Source organism: Anguilla rostrata, chromosome 2 (genome assembly GCF_018555375.3).
Source record: "Anguilla rostrata isolate EN2019 chromosome 2, ASM1855537v3, whole genome shotgun sequence".
In the NCBI taxonomy this organism is placed as follows: Eukaryota; Metazoa; Chordata; class Actinopteri; order Anguilliformes; family Anguillidae; genus Anguilla; species Anguilla rostrata.
Window position 1 is genome coordinate 36,310,565 of NC_057934.1, and position 18,001 is coordinate 36,328,565.

Consider the following 18,001-nt stretch of genomic DNA (forward strand, 5'->3'; position numbering starts at 1 on the left):
ACACACGCACAGACACACACTCACAAACACGCACAGACACACACACACATGCACAGACACACACCACGCAAGACACAACACACACACGCACAGACACCACACACACACACAGACACACACTCACAAACACCACACACACACGCACAGACACACACACACCACAGACACACTACAAACACACCACAACACACAGACACACACAGCACAGACACACACTCACAAACCCCACACAACACGCACAGACACACACTCACAAACACACTCACAGACACACACTCACAAACACACGCACAGACACACACACACACACACGCACAGACACACACTCACAAACACACACAGACACACTCACAACACACACACACGCACAGACACCACACACACGCACAGACACACACTCACAAACACACGCACAGACACACACTCACAAACACGCACAGACACACACACACATGCACAGACACACACACACGCACAGACACACACTCACAAACACACGCACAGACACACACACACACACACAGACACACACTCACAAACACACACACACACACGCACAGACACACACTCACAAACACACGCACAGACACACACTCACAAACACACGCACAGACACACGCACAGACACACACACACGCACAGACACACACTCACAAACACATGCACAGACACACACACACACGCACAGACACACACTCACAAACACACGCACAGACACACACTCACAAACACACGCACAGACACACACACAGACACACGCACAGACACACACTCACAAACACACGCACAGACACACACTCACAAACACACGCACAGACACACACACAGACACACGCACACGCACAGACACACACTCACAAACACATGCACAGACACACACACACACACACACACGTACGTCTCAACATAAACATAACACTCCAGTTTTAAAGTACAGATGGACAAAACATATTAAGACACAGAACAAATGAGACTGGCGTAGAACCCGATGTGAGATTATAACGGAGCAGACGGAGAGCGTACCGTTTTGCAGCCATGGTCCTGTGTGCCTTCAATCTTCTGAGCCTGCTTCTTACAGATGGAAGGCAGGGACAGATTACAGGGACTGTCGTTCCAGCGCCCATCCTGGACACAGAGAGATTAAACAGCGTAAGTACTTCTGATGACCAAAGCAGGCCATTCATACCATCAAAGTGAACGCACAATAGCGCATTAGCCTATTCTAATGCAAAAAGGTACGATAATCTCAAAATACAGGGAAGCAGAGCTCTTTGATGTACGCTGCCAAAAAAAAGACCCAAAACCCACCACAAAACATCCAGAAAATATCTGGCGTGCATTTATCAGGTTTTGGATGTTTTTGGGAATGGGAATTTATCCGTACAATATCCACCCACTGTTTGTCCTGACCCCGTCATGTTTACAAAACAAAACGTTCCACGTTAACACTAAAACAATGACGTCAGCTATTTAGGTCATTCCTTACTGAATTAAATTATTATGTAATTATTTCAAAAATACATATATAATTTTTTTTTTTTTTTTACTTTTTGTTGACAAGCTGTAATCTTAGTGACTGCCTTTACACGCCGCATATTTTTCAGAGATTTACAGTCCCTAACGCTGTTCTGTTAATTAATACGTAGTTCTGGTAACAGTGCCTGTTTCTGGTAATTATATGTTACAGTTTCAAATGGTTTCAAATATGCACTACATTTTTTGTTTTGTTTTTTTTAAGAAAATATATATTTAAAACTAGGTTGCAAATCATTTTCAGGAACTGTTAAGAGCCTTACCCTTCTTTTCCTGGTATGAAATCTAATTTATAATAAAATCTTTTTTTTTTGGGATACAATGAAAAAACATTTCAAACTTAAAGGTCAATTGACCGCAAATAAGAGTTAAGAGAAATGGGAAATAACTCACTGACACTGAAAAAACACCTCCATTTTAAAATGGAACATGATACAAATATCCCATTAAATATCAAATGTGCAAGATAAATCTTCTCACACAACACTCAAGTAGGACATCATGTTCTTGTTAAGAACTGCCAAGACATCAATATCAAATAATGAAATATACTTATGGTAAATAATATACTTGTGGTAAACTTAATGAGAGATTTATTGCATACACCATGCATACAACCATTTCCTAAAATAGAGAGAAGCCAAAGCTCTGACTCTTACTCAGAATGAGGAAGAAGCTGGGACATGCCATTCTACTCCAGCATTCCAAATTTACTCCAACATAACTTTTCAATTTGCCTAGCAACTGTGGAATCTTGCCAAACATTCTGTCTGTATAGGAAGTTCCATACTGGCGGATTTTACATTCGTGGAATATCCAAGCTTGGAAGTAGAGGGGAGAAATGTGTGGAAGTGCAACAGATGGCTAGCAGGCCCCGCTCACCGGACCCCAGAGCGTAACGCAATCCTCCTGGGTGTTGCGGAAGTTATTGGGCTCAAAGGGGTGCCAGTAGGTGAAGATGACGGGGGTGCGGTCTGACCACTCGAAGTTCATCTGCATCTTGGTGTCGTGGAGCCCGATCCACAGCTCGTCCACGTCTGAGATACGGAAAAAGAGCACACAATCCGATGGAATATTCTGAGTATGTTGTGAAAGGCTGGCAAGACTGGTACGTCATTAACATAGCGGAATGGGAGACTGTATAAAATATTGACTAGATTGTACATTATATCTTATATTCCCAATAAAATAAACTGGTAGGCTTCACCATTGTTTCTAAAATGGCAAAGGAACACTGGGACATACATTCACTATTTCTGTAAATGCACTTTAAGTGGATCTCAAAGTCCTGGAATAATATCCTGTCAATTTAATTGTAAAATAACAACAAAACCAGGTCTGCTCATAATCGATTTAAATGAAGTGTCCCGTTGCTAATACTTTCAACTGTAGAAGTTGCTTAACGGGCAGGGAATTAAAGGGAAGACACCCACTGCCATACAAAGAAACTTGCAATGTTCTCCCTATGTAGAGATTAAATGCAGTTGCAAATGATGGGGAAGGTGTGTCTGAAACTGAAAACACCAGCACTGGACATATTTCAACCAGGGGGTGTTTTGGAGATCTAATTAAGGGATTAAGGGTCTTGAGTGGACAGACCCTGAAAAACGTCAAAAACTAGCATAGAGGTCACTGATAGGGGTGCGCATGTCGATGTTGTATGTTCACATCATTGCGCCTTAAACTACGGGTTGAAGGCGGGATGAAGATCAATTCAGCCACTTCAACAGCTACCTGTGCGCCGATGCTTTTGGCAGACTGGAGGCGCTCGTGAGACCACGCAGACCTGTAACCACGCATTAAAGAGCTAAACTGTCTTTCACCACTGAATTCGATTAAGACCCTTTCTTTCCTGAACGCAACTGGAAGCAACAGGCAGCGAACAGAATTTTGATTAAAGAAGAGAAACAGAAGCATTCTTCGTGGTGCATAATGTATATCTGTCTTGTCAACAGCATTCTTGAAAATCAAGGAAATGTGTTGGGGGGGGAAAAGAAGAATGAGGCTGGGACTGGGGGAGTGGCAACAGGGGGGACACAGGGGAAGGGGAGCAGACCAGGGCTAAGCAGTCCTCCCCCTCACCTTTCTTCAGGTTGCGGATGACGAACTCCAGCTCGGGCAGCGTGTGGATGCTGATCAGGTTGGCGTCCGTCCTCTGGCAGGTCTTCTGGGCCTCCTCCCAGTCCTTCTTCTCCGCCGTCAGCCTGTAGCAGCCCGTCTGGAAGGCCTGCCACCCCACGTCACACTCCCTACGGACGTCGTCCGACCACGAGTCTGTCACAGGAAGAGAGGCGCGGGGACAGCGCAAGAAGGGGAAGTAAGGTTAGAACACCAAAACTCAGAAAGCCCAAGGATATAGAGCGAGGCAAAAGAGCGAGAGAGGGAAGTTTAGAAAGGGGAGCAGAGGTGGAGAGGTGCCCCATCAGTTTAGGTTGCACCTGTAAATACTGTATGTCCTCGTACGTTTCGACACCGCCCGTCCCAGGCCACAGGTACGGGGCCATCAGACAGACAGGGGCTTACCGGTGCTGAAAGGGTCCAGCGTGGCATTGGGCCTCTTCTTGCAGACGTAGGGCATGGCCGCGCCGCACTCGCGGTTCTGCCAGCGGCCGGACGTCTCGGTGCGGATCACCGCGCAGTTCTCCTCCTCGCTGTGGTTCGGCTGATCTGCAGCAGGGACATGGGGCGGACTTAAGAACCTCTTTTATTGAGACTATCCCCAGCCTTCCACAGGAAAAGGATAAGCCATTCTCAGAACAATAAGCCTGGCAAAATGCCAACACTGCAGCAATGGAATTTCTCATAGCATACCATTCACAGGACTAACGTAAAAGAAGAGTTCAACCAAAATTTGAGAACATAAAACGGCAATAAACACATTAAATTAGCAGTGCTAGCATTTTTCTTCTTCGTCTTCATCTTACTATTGCTATTATTAGTGAAATTGTGGCATTGCACAGTAATGTGTCATTAATTTCATGCCCGCTTTCTCTTGATCTGGAACAGTCCTACCATCACTGCTCTGACGTTACAGATACATTTTTCTGTACAAAAATAAACATTCAAGCTTATAAACTGGTACAGCTCATTTTCACTATAAATACACTGCAGTGAAAATAACTAGTGTTGCTGTATATTACTTCACTCCTCCGCTTGCATGTTCAGGCTAATTATGAACAGTCATTTTGGCTCAAATGAGAGCTCAAATGCTGAGGAGAACATGCATTTATTTAAATGTCTCTAAACTTAAGGTCTCTTGGATAAGAAAAGAAGGAAAATACAGGAGGTCCTACAAACTTCTGGTCTCATTTATTAGTAATGTTGTTTCTCTAATTAAATACTGCTGCCATGCAAGACAAATTGTGACTTTCAAGAATAAGGTTACACCCGTTGAGTGAGATATTAGTATTATGTTTCATACTGCCTCACTCAAAGAAAGTTTTCCATTTCTAAAAAAAAAAACTACAACTGAATGGATCATTATTGCATTCATTTGTAAAATAATACACAGCATCATTTTGCTTTGTCTTATTAATGTATGAAAGCCAGAGTTTTGGTTAGATTTTACAGTCAGTGTATTACAAAGATGTGATGAGGGATGAGCTTTTCAGAAGTTTTTATAGTTTTTCTGAGCCTGGTTACTAGCGACACCATTTTTTACTGTTGCTTGTCATCGCTGATATGCCGAAGGTCTTTGTTGAAGCTCCACGATGGCTTAATTCACGCATCTGGCACACTGTCACTTTGTTTTAAGGCACAATGCAGCATTTTCTCTTCTCTATGACAGTGTTGTATTAGCTCACTAAGGCAAATTTAAAAATACAGAAGGAAACTGTTCTAAGGACGGTCACATGGCCCATAAATCTAAAGCATGTTCTCTCAGGCCAGTGGCTTGCACCACGGTCCTCAATTGAATCTTTACAATGTCAGTCCCAACTGACCAACTGGGCGATGCAAAACTGGCCATACAGTAACTTCAGATGAAGAAGGACTGACTGCCCTTCGGGTCCTGCAGTCTGCTTGACCGACCAGACCAAGTTAGACAATTAGCACAGCGCTCGGATGCGCCAACCGCAAATAACACCGCACGCGTTTCGTCGAAAACTGGTGTTAATCGGTGCTCCAACAAACTCATAGAGGACGCTCCACTGACAGGACAGGCCTACAAATATGAATTCCTGATTGACAATAGGACAATTCCAGAATCTTACCAAACAAAGCCACAAAAATACAGCCGTATTTAATACGCTCTCCCACACTACATACAGCTATCAAGCAGTTCAGATATTTTTGCAGAAGCCGTGTGAAAGGGGTAATGGTGTTGAAGAAGTCCTAGCTTAAAGGTCTGATGGGAGGAGCTTAGCCCTTACCTGACTCCCAGTGCAGGAACTTCAGTGGCGAGTTATCCGCCCACTGCCAGCCCCCGTTCATGTCCAAGTCATTCAGGCCCATCCACAGTGAAGCACTGTACCCAGTTAAGAGACCTGCACACACACAAAAACAGCTTTCAGATCCATTCAGGCTTTGCCAAGATATATGTCAAAACGAGACGAACAGCTACTATTTGTGACTGTTCATCTTTACTCATATTGGCCAAAGATAAAATGAAAAATGAAAGCACAGGAATTGTTTCATTAACAATTGCCCCTGAAGGGCACCAGAAAGAATGCGCTCGGCTGCGTCCATAAATGTCTGTCTGCACACGTCTTTGCGCATTTGCATGCGTCTAAGTGTGTCAGTTAATATCTGTGCGTGCCCTTACATAACCGCGCATGCCCTTACACATCTGTGCATGACTGCTCCCCTCTGCCCTCTCACCGTTTATGTAGGTCTGCTCGTGCAGCTCCGTGATGCTGAGCAGGTCTGCCCCCTGCTGCTGGCAGCTGACACGCGCCTCGTTCCAGGACAACGTGGACTGGAAATTGAACTGGTAGCAGTTTTTGGTCAGCGGGTCAATGTCCCAAAAGGTCTCGCAGCCATCACCTGAGAGGAAAAAAATGACAGAGAGAGAGAGAGAGAGAGAGATGGAATAAAAGAGGATAGAAATGTGAGAAATGAACACAGATGAACACAGGTGCGATGTACTGAATTAAATTTTCCTGGAAGTCCCAAAAAAAAAAAGAGATAAATAACCACACTCCATCTAATATTTTTCATAAAGAGTAAGTTTATTGGAGGAGTGCATCACTCCATTAATTTTGCTTATGAAAATATGCTATACATTAAAGGACAGTCCATCCCGGTACCACAAGTGGACTCACTCTTGATAGGACAGAAGCCCCAGCGCTCGTCCTGGGTATAATCGTAGGTGGTGGCACACCACAGGTGCCCATCCTCACGCCCAATGCCCGTGCAGCTGTGGAACCACTGGCCATCGTAGAGGAAGGGGAAGTTGCAGGGGCGGCCATGTGAGTTACCTTGGATAGTGTAAATGTCTGGAGGCAAGAGAACATTTTCAGTCCCAGAATGCTCTTGTGGCATAAGCTAAAGTTCTATTTCACAAGGAGGTGAATATAATCCCTCTTCAAGCTCACTTCTTAAAATTTCTAATCAATTGCCTGTCAAAGGTTGATGTTAACTTTTCCTCTGTACAAGTTTTTCCTAACATATAGCAAGAATGGCTAGACAAAAGTTACAGTTTTTTATCTGGCCACAGTCACATCCAAAACAAACATTTTACCCTCTTTAACTTTCAAGAAAGTTCTAGTTTGGAGGAAATTAGCTTTGGGGCATTTTTCTTGGACTTGAAAGAACTTTTATTTTGAATAACCGTGAGCCTAATCTCCACACCTGGGCGCTATGCCCATGGGATTGCCAGAGTCGCTGCTGCATTCCATGAGACTGCAGAAGGGGAAGAGAAGACTAGAGGGGATGTAAACACTACTCATCACCCTTGAAAAATGGAAAAATTCGCTTTTTCCACAGCTCACAGAATCCGTTGAAAACGGGAGGGAGGAGAACCAGGAAAAACTGAAATGGCATGTGGTTACAGAGAATTCCCAACATGGCTTGCGATCTCAAGGCTCTTGTAAAGCTATGGCATTTATAAATTATATCAATGTCATTTATCATTGAAGCCTCCACGAGAAAACGGAAAGCTTCATGGGGAGGAAGTCATAAAAATATCTTATTGCTCATGACAATAAAGCAAAAACAGATTTTTTTCCCTTAAAGAGGAGGACTAGGAAAGTGGGGGAAAAAGAGACAGGGAGTCATTTTTTTCCACAAGATGTCTGGTTTTCATTTTGGTTCATTCACGGTAAAACTTGAAGTAGTTCACTTTAAGCGCTGCCAAATGGCTCACATGCAAGACACCTTAGATTAGAGTCACACTCTGATCTGACATTGCACAGATATCCTTCCAGGACTGAACTGAATGTAACGAAGCCGTTTTTAAATGTTGAAGCTGAGGAGTGCCGACACACATACGTTTAAACAGTTAATAAATATATAAGGTTTCCAGCACTGTCCTACTACTGTACCTACAGGATGTGCGAACAGAAAGACAGCCATCTTTAACCATAAAAACTGTCCTTCTCCAACACCGACATGCATTTATCAAGGGTGCTTCATGTCTGTCTGCCACTTTCACCCTCAGTAAAAGCCAGGTCTCACAGATACTCCGGCGGCGCTCTCGGCCTTACCGCGGTGCGACTTGGCGCACAGGTTCTGCTCCTCGCCGTGCAGCGCCCAGCCCTGCCTCTCGGCGGGCGCCGGCTGGGTGGGCTCCGGGGTGGCGGCGGCGGCGGCGGCGGCGGCGGTGGGAGCGGGGGCCTGGGGCGACGGCACGTAGTGGTCGAGGATCTCCAGCACCTGCTTGCAGTTCCAGCTCCAGCGCTCGCGGTCGCAGCGGTACGTGCCCAGCACCAGCTCGCTGCTGTTGCCGGCGACCAGGCCCAGGCACAGCGAGGACCCCACGTTGTACAGCCGCCGGCGGGACACCCACTTCCACTGCTGGCCGCTGCCCTCGCAGTCCGGCGACACGTGCAGGACCGAGTCCCGGAGACCCAGGCAGCCCTGGGTCCCCTTGTGGTAGAAGGCGAAGACGTCCGGGTCATGGGGCTCTGGGCAGGGGAAGCAGAGTCAGCGCGGTCAGGAAGGTCATAAAACAACAGAGAGCACACGCTGCCAGGTGAGGCCGTCCCAGGGGTATGTTTAGCAGGGTAGAAGTAGAGCATAATGGTTACGGTGAACTCAGCTTGTATGGTTGCGGGTTCAATTCCCAGATGGGACACTGCCATCTGGCTTTTAAGGTTGTGGGTTCAATTCCCAGATGGAGCACTGCCATTGTATCCTGGAGTAGAGCACTTCATTTAAATTGCTTAAGTAAATATCTAGCGGTATAAATGGATTGTATGTAAAGAATGCAAGCTGTGCAAGTCACTTTGGAAAAGAGCATCTGCTAAATGCCCAAAATGTGAATGTAACTGTAATGGGTTTCTGAGCAAGAGAAAGTAATCCATGCCTATATGGTGAATACAAATCTGCATATAATCAGCTGATTGTTCACGCAGAGCATGCCTCTGGAGATTGATGTTTATCACACTAGGCATAAGCAGCAGACATAAAGGCAGATATAAATCTTTATTTAGTCTCAAAAGTAGAACTTACAAACTCATATGAAAACTTTGGATACGAGTTTACAGGTTCAAGGACAAAGCCAGGAACTCAAGGAAAGAGTCTTCCAGGGAAGGGCAACACTCACACTGGCAAAATATATAGCCTAAAACACAACTTACTCTTGTACAAAGTGCTCGAACCATACAATCAGTACACAATGCACACAGGTGCCTTATGTTACAAACAAAAACTACAGAATACTCCAGAATACTGCAAAACATTCCACAAAAATGGTACATACAGCCAGTATTAACTCCTGATGTAAAGATTTTTCTGTGCGTGATCCTGAAGTCAGAATGTGTGAGCAAGAGTGGGCTACAGTTTGAAGCTTTTGTGAAACAACAGAGAAGGTAATGAAGGGTCCAGCAGTACCTGATGCAGTCTAATATAGTTCCAACCGATCGGAAGGGACCTGAACATGTGGAAGACTTAATACTATAAGCTGTGCATGTTGCCCTTGATAAAAGTAAAAGTGAGCCAAATGAATGACGAGGTGCACAAGCAGAACAGGTAATCTCTCTGCCCTAGGGATAAGTAATTATTCGCTTTTAAAGTTTCATATGTAATTAACACTGCCAGGCCGGGATGCATATGATGAGTTGGTAGTGCATACAAATGATTACACAGGCAAGGAAACACTATAGACTAGATATGGTAAGCAAGCCAAAATGACCATCTTATACTATTTGGTCCTAGCTTGGATCTGCGATGACTAAAAGGTCACAGCAAGGTTCCTAAAGGACTGTTCTCATTAAGTACATGCCTACAGCAGGCCTTCTGTTACATATGAAAGCTTGTACTTTTTAAGAGTGTGCAGGTTTAAGAGCGTACACAGACACAAAGCGATCCCACGGTAGAAAACCACAGTCACGGACTGGCGAACAGCCACAAAAGCTGGACCGCTAGAAACCAAACCCAACAGGCTTCCAAAACCAGGGTGGTTTCCCCACCCCAACCCCTCTTTTTCATTTTCTTTTTCATCTTAGGGTGATGGGAGGTTATAGCCAGGGATGTACGAGTAGGCATATAAGTGTGTGTATAAGCATTTTTGTACGAAGGAGAGAGAATGAAAGAAAAAACAATAAAGCAGTGGTGTTGCATGAACACTAAAATAAATAGAGGCTTTCCCTACTGAACTCGGGGGTCCGAAAAAAGAACAACAGAAATAAAGACCTATAGCATTCTTGGTCTCAGGCTCCTTGGTAATGGCAGAAAGTTGGAAGAGGAGAATTACTGGGATCTGGGCTTCAGACAGACCTTCCAGAGAGGGCCTTTATTGAACAGAGATACGGCAAATCGCACACACTGTGACAACTCTTCACTCTCAAGTTTACATTAAGAAAGGTTCTACAGGCTTGTCAGCAGTGTTACTAGGCTATCAAGTCTTGAAAAATGCACATTACTCAAATATGGGGGAGTATTTTAAAGCAGGCATATACAGACATGAAAACCGCATGGTGAAGAGCAAACGGAACCAGGGTTTCTTACACGTACGAGCTGCGTTGGCAGTATTTTGAACGGTATAATCACGCTTAATTACCATTTAGCCTAAATCCGTGAATCGTTTGTCACAACCCTATCGTTAAAATTGGAGTTATAAGATAAAAAATGGTCCACTGAAAGCTTGTTTATGACTTGCCAGTGATGCATCACTGGAACATCACTGACATAAGCAAGTATAAGAGAATAAAACATTATGACTACAAATGTTTTTATTAGAAAAAAGAGTCCCTTGATTCTGTGAAACAGTGTCTGAAGCATGGCCCTGTTGGCAAAGAACAGAGAGAACCAGCTGCAAAAGCTCCAAAGAGATCCTTAAACAAATATCAGGCTACAGAGAATATGGCTGCAGTTCTTTGGACTTACTCCTCAATTGCCTTCCCTGGATTACTTTAAGTGTGTAACCTGGCTAGTTGGTGCTTGTGCACTCGTTGATCAGCTGACGTGATCAAACTAAAAGAAAGGCTGCACTGTATTTGGAGTCCGCATTGACTCTGTAGTAAACGATGAAGCTTGTGAGCTCATCTCCAGTGAGAGGCCCAAACTGCACGAACTCATCAACAGAGGTCACAGGCGTGTTGTGCACAACATCAGAAGAACATCTAACACACTCCAGGGCATCTGCGTGGGAGACCCATCTGCACAATGAGCGCAATGGTGGCAATGGAGGCACAGCAAAAACACAAGCATCAAAGGCCATCATTCTCCACCCAAAATTGGAATTGAAATTGTTGCCCAAGGTCAACTTTGGATGACATTGACATCACACACCTTAACACAGAAACAAGCTTTTCAGATGCAGCTAAAACTCAACGAATGATGAAAAACAGATGAATAATTGTTCTTGATCACAAGGAACTTTAAATTCACTCACGCCACCATCTCCCTCTCACAAAATGTCAAATGTGATCAATATAATTTAGTGGGCCTATCACTTCATTCATCTCCATACGAATGTGGTCACACACCAAAATAGGCTATTTCATTTGGAATTGTGCTTTGTTCTTTAATATTGTTCATTTCTAGTTCTACCAATGAGTCTATTGAGTAAGATTCCATTGTTCTTTGGTAAAAATGAAAACAAGAAAATATAACTTGCAAACCACCACAAAATAAAATGCTTCAAAATCAAAATGCAATCAATTTTTAAAGTGCACACCACAAACCGCTTTGACCTGCCGATATATTTACTCCATTCCTACGGCCAGCCATCAGATACGGCAGAGAGATGATGTAATACAGCCGTGGAACATTTGGTCATACTCCAATTCCAGTGAGGTGTTTTATACATGGTAAAATTGGGCTTTCTCTCATACATGTCAAATCCCCAAATCCTGGGCAATTTCCCCTCATGATATGCATCACGCAAAGGATTCAACTGCTTTGCATGATTCACAGAGAAAATGATTCATTTTAGATCAAACCGTCAGGTAAATGTTTCAATGTCTCCTGAATATATAAAGTGTAATATATTTGGACTTTATTTTATGATGATGATGTTAAGATGATGTTGATGATGATAGTGATGATGATGATATAGGCTATGTCTAACCAGTGGGCACAATGGCCTTCTATGGCATTTTAGGTGCTGACACTGGATTAAGTTAATCTAATTGGATGTGCAATTTGAGATGTTCTGGATTATGTAATACTGATGCCGATAGGTAGTTTGATTCGGTCTTGATCTATTGATGTTGTTGATGTGTTGGTTGTTGTTGTTAATGATGTTGTGTTGTAATTTATGCTGCTATAACACATTTTTTACCTGCTGCCTATCCACACACACCCCCTTCCAAAACAGGGCCATAATGGAAATAAGATATTTGCTTTATTGTGTCTATCCTTGATTTTTTTTTTTAATAATGTGTATGAGAAGCTTGCTTCAGATGCATGTTTTTTCTTTTTAAAAATTATCGAATAAAATCAATCAATTTTCAGAGAAAAATACTAAAAAAAGAAGGCCAAGTACATTTTTATCACCATTAGAGTGCTTAAAGTGTCAGATTACATAAGAAAGCATGAGACAGAAGCTGAATCACTGTTCATTCAAACTTCACACTCAACATACGCCCCCAGCACATCAAGATCTACACTGGCTAGAGAAGATGAATATCAGAGACTAATTAATTCTTACAAGACTAAGCGCACACTGGAGTGTGTCCTGTCCTGATTCTCCCTGATTCTACACTGAGAGACCCAAATACACATTCAGAAAGGTAATTGAGCGGGGTTTTTTTGTTCTCATTTTTAGGACCCGGGTAAAAATGACAGTTCAGGTCAAACTTTGTCCACCGCTTACCCTGCAAAACACAACATAATGGCAATAATGGAAAAGGTAGTTTAAGATTAAGAAAACCATTTTAATGTCTTTTTAAATCCAATCTCCTCGTGTTGGTTTTACATTTATGCTCTCTAGGTTTACATAAAGTGATAGTTTACTTTCTGGGGTTTTAAAAAGTAGGCCTATAAAATTATATGGCGCAGACAGTTTTATTTTATTGAGAAATAAATTTATAGAAGTTACTGACCACCTTCTGGCTTTACAACGGCTGGTAGAAGGACAATCACAGGTTTGTGGTTTACAGAAAAAAAAAAAAAGAAAACACAACACACACAAACACACAAACGTCAAACACCAAAGCAGCTCAGACAGGAATTGTATGTATGTTTGTGACCCTATTAATCTAAACTTGATGTTTAATCTTATTTTCAGGTGCAACTTTTTCCAAACCAAAAATAAAAAGGTTTAGGCTGCCACACTCAACCTGAGACCTCTGTGCTGAAGATAATAAGTACTGCCACCATATAAAAACTGAGATTTATTTTTTTAAATGTTAATAATTGTGAATTAATCTGCCACTAGCTCCAGCCACTGGAAACATAATACAGCTGTACAAGCTGCTTTGGACTCACATTAAGTGTATTTCTTGTTCTGATCACAAACCCTCAAATAACGCTATACCAGCTCCTATGAAACCAGTTATTCATCAGAAACTTTTGCATCTAAAATATCCATAATTGTCCATAAAACCTGTCTGGGACAATCAGAAAAAATACACCAAATCCATCAAAACCCCCCAGAAAGTGAACTATGCCTTTAATAAAACTTTTGAGTGATTCATGATTGCTTCCTTTCGTTTTTGGATAGCAGGGGGTAAAAACACTGCATGCACCTTTTCTACCACAGTGTTTAAGTTACACAAAGCTAAAATGACCCCCCTCTTGCCCTTTGATTGGCTCAGCCATTGAATGCTCTTTGCTCATGGCCTGCCAAGATTTCACACTTAGAGTTGGGGGGACAACTCCAGAATGTTTGTTCATGACCAGCAGCAGGCAGATCTCCTGAGCCAGCCATCTCATTGCCAACAGACATCACAAAGTGCAGAGGCTTTTAGATACAAGTATGATTTTTGCTACAGTTTTATCTTTAAAACACTAGAAATAACAATCCACAAAATAACACAGAACTGTGTTTCCATTACAATGTCAAAAAAGTGTTTCAGAAAATTACCCTGCAGACTACAACCAAACTTTGTTTGTGGTAAAAGCTGTTGCAGAGAATAAATTGATCCATGTGACATCGGTGAGCATGAACCCTCAAAAACAAATTTTCAAAACAAATCTACTCATTTTCATTACATAAAAAGGAATGTTGCATTTACCATACATTGAATTATCATGTGAATATAAGCAACTATCATATATCTTGTTGCCTGGCTGCCTTTTTGTGTACGCAGCTCACTTTACGGAACCATGTCCACTGCTTGTGCAAGCCAAACTTTGACCCACTCAAAACTTCTGCCTGAAGCAGCACCTTTTTCTTGGAATTTGCCTACTCCACCCCAAACAGAGTCTGCTATAAGCACTGGGTTTGCAACTTGTGATTACTGGGTCATTACAAGTCTCCTTTAATCTGGCTTCCTACATTACCTCACATCTTTTGTTCTAAAAAGTATAACCTCACTTACATTTGGAAATTACACCTTACCTAGGGCTCAACAAGAAAAGTGTTTATCTTGATAGGCATAGTACAACACTGGACCTCGTGTCCGTTTTTGCTAATTTAGTTGCTAACCACCCCCTCCCCCTACACTTGTCCAAATATCTATCAAATGTGCTTAGTTGTCTTTGCTTCGAGAGACAAGGGGCAAACCTATGTGCGGTGGTTTTAAAATGTTGCATTTACTTACGAAAACCAAGTGAACCATTCCCTCTTATTAAAGAATGTGAACCAAAAAATGCTGAACAAAAAGTCCTATGAAACTTCATGAGGATAGTGTGGCATGTGCAGGGCCTTAAGGACTCTTGCAAACACAGGATCTCATCTTCAGATTCATAGTGAAACATTCAACATACATGCAGCCAAAATCCCTCACTGGCAGGAATCCAAAGTCAAACAATTCTGTAGCCCACCTGCTGAATTCCAGACATGTGGATCTTTCATAAGGTTGTGCAAGACTACCAACCACCAAGTCACAGGAACTATTTCACAGAACAAGTGAAAAATGAATTGCACCAACCTTTTTCTGTAAGCTCAAATTTGGCCCTTTAACTGCATGCTCAGCGTTCCTAAGCATACAGCTACCACATTGAGGCTTGTTAAGAAAATGTCTTATTGCAGGTACACCTGCTTTAAAAAGACCTAGACACATACATTCACCAATTAAGTCTGCCTAGAACAATGTGAGCCCCAGAAAGCACATTACTCTGTAATGAAAGTGATGTTTTTACTTGCATAAAACGTTGTTGGTTCAACCGAAACCTGAACTCTCCCAAAGAATTAAAAGTGAATATTTTGATGAGTGGGTGTTCTGAAATCTCTATTTTGATCTAGCCCTGGGGGTTCGTGTGCAATCCCAAATCCCAGCTCGGCTTGGGAAAACACAGCGGCCCTACTGCAGCTTGGCCCTGGTTTCCCGCTGCAGAGGGATGCTTCAACCTGTAGCCAAGAGCAACAGACGCAAAGGGCCAGGATGCGACTTCACGGGACCTGGCCACCGCCCACCGCCCCCTCCCCCTCAGCACAGGCCTATACTAGGTCATCCAGGTGGTAGCCTGCACCTCTAACAGCAAACATGAAGAGTCCCACAGTTTTGTTTAGCCGAGGGAAGCGAGCAGGGGGCAGTGGGTGGGCCGCACTGGCGATGTAGTACAAGCTGACGGACAGACTGAAAGCGTTCGCCGGCAGGGTTTAACAGGGGATCCCTTTGTCCGGTAAAATGTCAACCAACAAACACACAGGAAATTCCAGGCAGTTATTGTGTTTGCCTCTCGGTGGTTTAGTGCTCCCTTAACGACTGACGGTGGACTCCGGGGTTCACCTCAGAGGAATGTGGGGGAAACTGCGTGTGGGATTTTCGGATTGTTTTTCCTGTGGCTACAGTGGGGGGCTCTTTGTGCAGCCGCACTGCTCGCTATGCTCTGATATCTGATACCCCCCCCCCCACAAAAGCAGTAATGCCGAGCAGGGTATTACAGTAGCAAAAGTAGCTAATATTTTTTGGTTCTCAGACTCTTAAAAGAAAGTTTCCAGTACACTGCTTGTGTGTCTTGAAACAGTAGACTTAAAGCCCAGCAAGTGAAAGATGGTGTTAGGTGGGCGGGTGATTTGAAATCCGTGTTGGTGTTTGGACGTACTCTAAACGGCTTTTAAACACCAGAAAAATCTTCAGCTTCACTGCTGGCAAGGAACACCAATTTCATCGTATGATGCCAAAGTTTTAACTGCCAATGGAGACTCACATAGCTCTGAAATATCCTAATGTCCCAACATGCACTACAATGGAACAATTGATCTGTTTTTAACCAAAGCATTTATTTATTTATCTTTTCCTGCCTATTTAAATCAAGCAAGGTTTATCTTATTTGCACATGTAAGCCATTTCCCAGGGTAAAATGAATTCTGAAGAGAAAATGGCATTTCAGTTTTTAGGCAATTCAGCTTAATCAGCATATTCCACACGCTTGGGTGGCTCTGATTGCAAAGCAACTATTACACAATAGCTTCATGTACAGGTAACTGCCAAAATAAAGGAAACACCAACCATAGCATTTATCACAATGAAGTTCTCTATGAAGTGTTCTTGATGAAACTGTCAGCCGATGCCCTAGATTGACATTTGTCAGCGACTGATTCAGAGTCGCTCATCTGTCTTGTCTTGCATCTTGAACCAATGCATGGACGTCACAGTCGAGGAGTATCTGCTTTCAACACGCTTGATGCCGATCTCCCAGATCTCCATGCCAAGATCACCTTAGCCACTGATCCGGAAGATATCATCAGCAAGTTCAGCAAGCTTAGTCACCGAAGCTCCTGCCGAACGTGCCCCAACAGCCACCCCTCTTTCAAAGTCACGGAGATCTCTTCTAGCTGCGGCAGCAAAAATCAAAGCCCGCCCAGCATTTTTATACGCAATCGTGAACATGCTGGGATGCTAATTGCTTAATGAACTCAGAGAACCACACCTTTGTGGAAGCACCTGGTTTCAATATACTTTGCTTCCCTTACTTATTCAAGTCTTTCCTTTACTTTGGCAGTTCCCTGTATAACTTACACTTGTTCATATAATCAAGGTGTTTATACGCACGGTTGTATACATGCTCTGGAGCTGTTTTCAGCATCTGATTAACCCAACCCTGTTTTCTAGCTGGGTGTTTCCATGAATGAATGTTCACTGATCCTGCCAGCGAGAGGGTATCCACCTTTGCGTGGAACAGAAACACTTCAGAGAAACTAGGTGGCAATAGCCTAAGTCATGGACTTTGAAAGAACTTACCTGGAAGAAGAAATGGATTCTTTTGAATTGGGAGGCTTAGCATGATGTCATAAACAAATGGGGGAACTAACTGGAATGATCCACAAAGATACTGCAACATTTTGTGTAAGATGAGCAACTCTCAGTAACAAGGAAGGACAACCTACTTCATCTACAGTACATTACTCGCTTCACTGCCTACCTTTGAATCTCTATATTTATGTTGTAAAATAATAGTGCTGACAGTCGCCTGAATGAACTGCAACACAAACAATTTATCATTGCAACCACATGATGCATTAAGACCACTGTACCAAAACATTCAGCTCAAAATTACCTTAAAATAATAGTTTACTTAACTGAGGTTTTTAAAAAATATTATTTCAGGTTCACTGTATGTTTTCCATTGCCCCACACAGGGTATGCTACTTCAAGTTTCTTTCTTGCTTTAGCCTGCCAACCCGGTGAGTATCTAAAATATACTTTGTTGTAATAAAAAGATGTCTGGACCACTTGGAGAATACACCTAAACTGATTTTTTTTATTTTTTTATTTTAATCCCTGAACTAGGTGACACCTTTTAAACACCTCTA

At 42.9% G+C, this 18,001-nt stretch overlaps 1 protein-coding gene across 2 annotated transcripts in view; it reads right to left on the bottom strand.

Annotated features, from left to right (window-relative positions):
• LOC135247904 (C-type mannose receptor 2-like) overlaps positions 1-18,001 on the bottom strand; it is a 39,172-nt gene that overhangs the window by 19,285 nt on the left and 1,886 nt on the right. For both annotated transcript variants that reach the window (XM_064321880.1, XM_064321879.1), the window contains exons 2-9: positions 8,178-8,597; positions 6,795-6,968; positions 6,352-6,516; positions 5,904-6,017; positions 4,057-4,200; positions 3,616-3,807; positions 2,416-2,570; positions 1,024-1,125 (exon numbers count right to left, since the gene is read on the bottom strand). In XM_064321880.1, the coding sequence (XP_064177950.1) occupies positions 1,024-1,125; positions 2,416-2,570; positions 3,616-3,807; positions 4,057-4,200; positions 5,904-6,017; positions 6,352-6,516; positions 6,795-6,968; positions 8,178-8,597 (1,466 nt within the window). The remainder of the gene's footprint in view (positions 1-1,023; positions 1,126-2,415; positions 2,571-3,615; positions 3,808-4,056; positions 4,201-5,903; positions 6,018-6,351; positions 6,517-6,794; positions 6,969-8,177; positions 8,598-18,001) is intronic.